The following is a 7,195-nucleotide window of genomic DNA, read 5'->3' as shown; positions in this document are numbered from 1 at the left end:
TCCAGAGCGCTCCGCCCCCGCCCCTCCGTCACTGCGCCCCATGCGATGTCGCTGGGCGCAGCTGGAGCTCAGAAACCCTGGCAGACAGAGAGCCCTGGTCGGGGTCCTGTGGAGTTCCGAGCCCTACGGACCTGGAGAGAGTGGGGCGGAGGCTCCCAAGCCCCTGAGCGGCCGGGCCCTGCCGTGCCTAGGTCGGCGCTCCCAACAAAGGCGGCCGGCCACGTGCCGCTCCGCGAGGCAGGCTTGGGGCGGGGACGCGCGCAGCCCCAGCCACGCGCCCCCGTCGGGGCAGGACCCACGCGCGGCGCGGCGCCCAGGTGCGAGCCTAGCCGCCCCCCGCAGTGCCGTCGCCCCCGGCTCGGCCTCGCCCACTCCCTGCCTCAGTTGCTGCAAGGCGGGGAAGCGGCACTAGGGGGAGCTCTGGCAACTGGCTTGGTGGATTGAGTCAAAAGCAAGCATCCAACAGCGCTGCCTTCAGCCGGGAAAGATGGGGAGTGGGGAGACACACGCCCCCCACCCCGGAAGCTCCCGACCCTTCCCGGGGGTGCCGAGAAACAGCTCGTGTGTGTGTGTGTGTGTGTGTGTGTGTGTGTGTGTGTGTGAAGGTAGTGCCTTTCCTTCCTGTAACTCACGCCTCCAAAGCCTCCCTCTCCCCCCACCCCCATCGCGGACCTTGGCGGCCCCCCGCGCTCAGAGTGTCCCCAAGAACTTCGTCTCGCGCTACACCGGGACCCAGAGCCGAGAGGACCCCTAGGACTGGCTTGCGTTTGCCTGTCGGAGTCTGGGGTGGGGCCTCGAAAGCAGCCTCTCCTCTCTCTGCGGGGGGGGGGGGGGCGTGAGTGCTGCGGGCGGGGGGGGGTGGCTGGTGCGGGAAAGGGGAGCGCAGGGGCGAGGCAGCGAGCGCGAGAGCATTGGGGAGACAGCGCGCCACAGAGACCGAGAGACACAGCAAACAGACAGCAAGCAGCCACTTCAGTTTTTCCCTTCCTTCTTTTTCCCCCGTCTTTCTCTGCTACCCCCCGTTTGCAAAGCTGGAACCACCCCGCGCGCCCCCGGGCCCGAGCCGCGGCTCCAGATGCGAGTTGGTTCCAGCGGGGAGAAGGCGAGCTTGCTCCTCGGGGCCTTGGCACAGTCTCCCACTCTGAGGTCATTCCGTAGGTGGTCAGAGGGGAGAGCGCGCCCGGAGCCTTCCTGCTCCATCCACGGGGGAGGGAGAGAGGCGGGCGGAGCGAGGGGAGAGGGAGAGGGGAGGGGCGCGAGGAGGGAGGGAGCCGCCGCCAGCACACCACCAAGTGGCACGGAGCAGTGATAACAAACTCAACTTAAAAAAAAAAAAAGAAAGAAAGAAAAGAAAACGAAAAACTTCCCCAAGTTCCAGCCTAGACGTGCGACTTGCGACGTGCGGGCGGAGGCAAGGAGCCGGAGGGGGCGTGGCCCAGAGCCCCTCCCCCACCCCACCCGCCTCCCGGCTGCTCTTCCCGGCTGCAGCGAGAGCTCAGACTTGAGGCCAACCAGGCCCTGGGTCCCTGACGGGGCAGGAAATGTGCTGCAGGCTGGCTGGGCTTCCTGCAGGCGACCCGGGACGGCCGGGGTGTTTTTTTCTTTGGAGGGGGGCAGTCTCTTTTCGGGAGGGGGCCCCCTACCCCGAGGCCCGCAGCACTGGCTTCATCCCCAACAACCAGCCTCCCCCACTCCCTCCTGCTCCCACTCCTGGCCCTGCCCGTCTAAAGCCAGGAGAGCTGGGAGGGGTCTCTCCCCCCTCCCTCAATGCTCCCCACCTCCAGGCCGACCTGAAAACAAGGCACCGCCATCCTCTATAATCGACTTTTTATTAAGGTTATAAATTTAAACAATCTGAACAGTTTTACCCGGTGATGTACAATTTCAGTATGCACGAAAATACAGGGGGCGGAGGGAGAAGGGCCGAGAAGGGAAGGGTTGGCAACTGGTTTTGGAGTTCACATGTGGCTGATGGCAGAGAACCCGAGGGGCTGCAGACGCCCACCTTTTTACAACAAGAGGCTCTAAATTAAACAAAATCTATCGAGCTGAAGACACAGGACGGGGTTACCACAGGCTCGAACAATGCTGGTTTCATGAAATGCAACCGAAGGCTGAACCGGGACCGCGAAACTTAGAAGCACAGACACAAACACCACATCTGAGCAGGAACTTGGTGAAGTCTCCGACGCAGGCGGCGGTCCCGGCCCCGCCCTCCCTCCCTCCCTCCGGGCCGCCGGGGATCCAGGTGAAGGAATCGACTTCCTTTTTTGTTTGGTGAGGACCGCAGTGCGGGGCATGATGGGAAATGTAGTCCGAGGTGCCCGCCCCCCACCCCGTCCCCAAACAGTGTCCGAGAGTGTCGGGGTGTCCGGCGCCACCCCTGAGTCCAGGAGACGAGCGGAGGAGGGGAAGAGAACGGAGCCAGAAGGGCGGGGAGGAGGGGTTCAAGACACCCGCCGGGAAAAAAAGAAAAAAAAAGTTGAAGTGTTTTCATTTCTGCCTTCTCATTTTGCGAACTTTGGAGGCCGCCCCCAGAGAGGAAATGTGACCCAAACGTCCCTTTCGGAGATAGAATTTGCCTTTGTTTTTGCTGAGGATTTCACAAGACCCGTTCCTCACCCCGTGGAGGGACTCGGGAGGACCCAGCGCCGGGCTTCCTGGGTCTGACAACCGATTGGGATCAGCGTCCCGGGCCCAGCGCCCTCCTGCGCGGCGCCCCCGGCGCGCCCGGCCTCGCCCCCGGCTGCCCCGCACCTCCTCCGGGCAACAGCCCTCCCTCACGTGGCTGGCTCCTCGCTAAACACCACTGCAATCTCTACAATAAAAAGAAAGAAAAAAACAGGAGGAGAAACACAAAGCATACTTAAATAGGCGCTTTTTCTCTCTGTAAAAATAAAGTCCAAGATCTTAAGATTTCTTTTTTTTTTATTTTACAATTTATAAAACATTCGCCGCCTTCCCCTGCTTGTCCCCACGCTCAGCCCCGAGTGGCCGGGCACCCGTTCCTTCCCTCCTCTCGCCCCCTTGGCCGAGTCTTTGTCTGGCCCCAGCCCCGCGGGACCCCGGGTCCCCGTGCCCTCGGGGGTCCCTAGAAGGCGACAATGGCTCGAGTCCAGGCGCCGAGGCTGGCGAGCGCCTGCTTGGCGCACAGCTGCCCGTTGAGCGGTGGCGGCTGCTCCGAGGAGTCCGGCTGTCGGCTCACCAGCCCCGAGAAGCCTGAGCCAAAGATGGAGATCAAGTTTGAGATGTTGGACGCGTCCGGGGACGAGTCCGGGCAAAAGTCCTCGAAGCGGGCGCGCTTGCAGGGGGCGAACAGGGCGCCCCCGGGGGGCTCGGCTCCCAGGTCGCCCGCGTCCTCGTCGTCCTCCTCCTCCTGGCCAGGGTAATACTTGCGCTTGCAGCCGGCGGCGGAAGCCAGGCCGGGTCCCGGGGCGCCGTGGCCACAGCAGGGGCAGTGGGCGGAGGCGCAGCAGTCCTGGTGCAAGTAGCCGTTCTCCACCGTGGTCACCACGTGAGTGTCCAGGTCCAGCACGGTGGTCTGGCTGCTGCAGTGCACGCCGAAGTCCGAGGGGGCCGGGTACGCGCTCCGGTAGAAGCCAGGGGAGGAGGCGGGGGCCGGGGAGGCGGGAGGGGAGGCGGCGGCGGCAGCCTGAGGGGCGGCCCCTGGGGGCGCGGAGCAGGCGGCTGAGGCGCGAGGGTCCCGCGGGCAGAGCGCGGCGGGCGCGGGCGGAGGCAGAGGCGCAGGACTCGGCTGCAGCGGCTCCAAGGGCTGCCCGCGGTGGGGCGCGCCGTGCGGCGGCTGGAGCGCGGCGCAACCGGGCAGCTCCGAGAGCGCCCCCGCGCCGCCCGCGGGCACCCCGGCCGCCGCCGCCGCGCAGCCCCTGGGCGCCGGGTGCTGGTGCTGGTGCAGCTGCTGCTGGAGGTGCAGCTGGTGGAGCTGGTGAAGCTGGTGCAGCTGGTGCCGGGCGGCCGGCTCGCGCGCCTCCGCGTCCCCGCCGCCACCAAGTTGGAGCGGGCCGAAGTCGGCCGCGCTGGCCTGCATGCCCGGCGCCGCGTACGGGAGGTGCTGGTGCTGGTGGTGAGGCGGCTGCTGCTGTTGCTGCTGCTGCTGGCGCCGGTAGAGCTCGGCGTAGCGCTCGCTCAGGTAGAGCTGGCGCGCGTTGCGGAGCACGTAGGATACCAGGAGGTTCTTGTGCAGCTTGATGCCGCCGCGCTGGGTCCGGGAGCTGTGGATCTTGCGCAGGGAGATGCTGATCAGGCTCTGGGCGTCCAGGGCGCACTCCATGCTCCCGCGGAGACGGCTGCGGCGGAGCAGCCGCGGCCGCTGCTGCTCCTAATGCGGCTGCTGTTTCGGCCTCCAGCCGGCCGCCGGGGCGCGCTGGGCAGGGGAAACGGAGCCCGGATCAGCGGGTCGGCTGCGCTCCGAGAGGAGCTGCCACCATGCGCTGCGCGCCAACCGCAGGACCGTGCTCCCCAGACGGCGCCAAAGCAATGAGCCTCGGCCGGCCCGGCCCCAGCTATTTAGCCGGGCGTCCGGATTCCGCCCCATACCCGATAAGCCAATCGGAGTGCCCAGAGCCTCCCGAGTGACAGGCGCTGCCCGCCCCGGGGCCACGGGGCTGGCCAATCAGACCAAGGCGGTTCCTTTGTGCTATTCAAATACCGAACAGACCCCGGGCTTCTAACGCCGCTGCTGCCTCGAATGTTCTCCTGGGGCCGCGGCGCTGCGCGGGACTCGGAGGCGCTGGGGCTGCTGCCTGCAACGTGGGCCCCTCTCAGCAGCCACGCTGGAGCCGCGGCCGCCCTCGGCACAGCCTCTCGGAGCCGGGGTGAGCTCATGAGCGTGCCGCGGGGACGCCCCCTCCCCCACCCGCCCGGCTGGTCCTCACCTGCGGCAGGTGCGCATGGCTCCCCGCTCCCGGCCAAACCGCACTTCTTTTCTCACCCTGTCCACCCCGGGTGACCCGCGAGCGCCAAGGCCTTTGCAGGAGCCTGGGGGGGTTGGGGGGCGCCGGCTTGACCTTGAGGGGCCCTCGCGGGAGAAAGGTTTGGAGGTACCCAACCATCTCAAATGTTGGGCCTGACTCTTCGACTTTTTTGGCCGAGGAGCCGCAGGGAATGAATCCTCGGGGAAGGGCCGTTTCCCCATCTGCCTGACGGGAAAAACACAGCCTCGTGAATTTGGTCTCCTCTGAGTCATGCCCCACCGAGTGCCTGGGCCCTGCCACCTGCTGAGGCCCAGAGCGCGTGAGTGAGAGCGAGGCGAGAGCCCTAACCGCTGTGCGGTACCCTTCCCTTCCTCACTGATCAGGACCCTAGGGGCCCTTACTGTGTTCCTAGGATGGGGCAGGCCCTGGCCAGAAACGCCCGCCGCCCTCACTGTGGCTGCCTGCAGAGCAGGACCCAGTCTCCGGGGGCAGCCCGGCTGGGAAGGGGCAGAGCGGGGTCTGGCCAGGACTGGGAGCCCCAGGCAGGAGGCCTGTACCGAGGGCCGCAACTTGACAACTTATTTCTGTTGACATTTTCCCTTCTTGTGCCGAACCATTCGTGGGCCCCCTCCTCCCAGCTGGGGACTGAGACATCGGACAGGGGGACAGGGCTATGATCTCTGGGGCGCTCTAGACTGGGGGGCCTGGAAGGACGGGGGTTGCTGCTCTGAGAGGGGGGTCCAAGGTGCCTTGGGTGGTCAGGAGGTTTGCTGGAGGAGGGGTCCTTGAGTTGGCCCTTTAACGGAGAAAGGGCCTCACATAGACCGAGAGCAGGTGGGCCCTGTGGGGGCCGGGGTGGGGCAGAGCGAGCTCCCTGCTGCTTCACCCTCTCCTCGGGGTTTCTTCCGCGTCCCCTCTTTCCTGGGGCTGTTGTCCTCGGCACCAGCTTCGTCCCTCGGCCGAGAGAAGAGGCGCAGCCAGCCCATCCTGCCGTTTCTGGGTCTCTCTTCAGTCTTCTTTTCACATCCTTACCCAAGAATATGTTTTTATTGAGTTTTTTAGAGAGAGAGAGGAAGGGAGGGAGAGAAACATTGATCGATTGCCTCCTATACCTGCCCTGACTGGAGATTGAACCGGCAACCTAGGTGTGTGCCCTGACCGGGAGGGACTCTAACCCGAGACCTTTTTTTGGTGCCCGGGAGGATGCTCCAACCTCCTGAGCCACCTGGCCAGAGCTCCCTTCAGAATTCCCCAGATTTATTTCCTCGAACAATTCTGCATCATCGACTCAGTGCCAGGAACAAGGGTTTAAACAAAGTTAGGGAGCATGTACTCCATTTTTCAGATGAGGAAACGGCTGACAGATGAGGGAACTGCCCACATCTCACAGCTCCAGGCCCAGTGCTGTGTCCTTCCCATGCTGCCATGGACCAGCTCGAACTGGCCGGAGCCCCTGTGACCAGCAGCGCCCCTGCCCTACCTCCACCCAGAGAAGCCAGATGGACTTTTTTCCAGGATTGCTATTTTAAGGGGACTACACAAAAAGGGCATCTTAATTCCGTTCTGTTGGTGATCTGGTGACAGGGACACAGGCCTGGAACTTGTAGGAATAAAAATATACTTACTTCCCTAGAGTCTGTGTTAAAGACACACAAAGGCTTCATGTGTTTGTTTTTGAAGTTCACTTTTTAAAAAATATATATTCTTATTAATTTCAGAGGGGAAGGAAGAGGGAGAGAGAGAAACATCAATGATGAGAGGGAATCATTGATCAGCTGCCTCCTGCACGCCCCCTACTGGGGATCGAGCCCGCAACCCGGGCATGTGCCCTTGGCCGGAATCGAACCCAGGACCCTTCAGTCCACAGGCTAATGCTCTATCCACTCAGCCAAACCAGCTAGGGCTGACGTTCACTTTTGAGACATCACTGGCATGTGGAGGGAAGCAGGAGGTCTTAGCTGGCCTTCCAGCCGTGAGGACGCTATACAACAGGCAGGTCTGGGGTCCATGGTGTCTGGCTCATTACAAGAGCCCATGAATGTATTATTATTATTATTATTATTATTTAAATATTTTTATTGAGTCCTGGCCAGTATTGCTCAGTGGGTAGTGTGTCAGCCTGTGGACTGAAGGGTCCCGGATTCGATTCCGGTCAAGGCCATGTACCTTGGTTGCAGGCACATCCCCAGTAGGGGGTGTGCAGGAGGCAGCTGATCGATGTTTCTCTCTCATCGATGTTTCTAACTCTCTCTCCTCAAAATCAG

General features: G+C 63.2%; 1 protein-coding gene across 1 annotated transcript; it reads right to left on the bottom strand.

Annotated features, from left to right (window-relative positions):
• Window positions 1-2,910: 2,910 nt before the first annotated feature.
• IER5L (immediate early response 5 like) lies at window positions 2,911-4,511 on the bottom strand. Its single transcript, XM_036329397.1, has one exon. It carries the CDS (start codon window positions 4,286-4,288, stop codon window positions 3,092-3,094), a length of 1,197 nt encoding a protein of 398 aa, XP_036185290.1. The 5' UTR covers window positions 4,289-4,511; the 3' UTR covers window positions 2,911-3,091.
• Between the last annotated feature and the right edge of the window lie 2,684 nt (window positions 4,512-7,195).

Source organism: Myotis myotis, unplaced genomic scaffold (genome assembly GCF_014108235.1).
Source record: "Myotis myotis isolate mMyoMyo1 unplaced genomic scaffold, mMyoMyo1.p scaffold_m19_p_12, whole genome shotgun sequence".
Classification (NCBI taxonomy): Eukaryota; Metazoa; Chordata; class Mammalia; order Chiroptera; family Vespertilionidae; genus Myotis; species Myotis myotis.
Note: the sequence above shows the minus strand (reverse complement) of the source record. Positions and strands in the feature narration are given on the sequence as shown.

Excerpts from the sequence above, each read along its gene's own strand:
- IER5L (XM_036329397.1), bottom strand. The coding sequence starts at position 4,288 with ATGGAGTGCGCCCTGGACGCCCAGAGCCTGATCAGCATCTCCCTGCGC.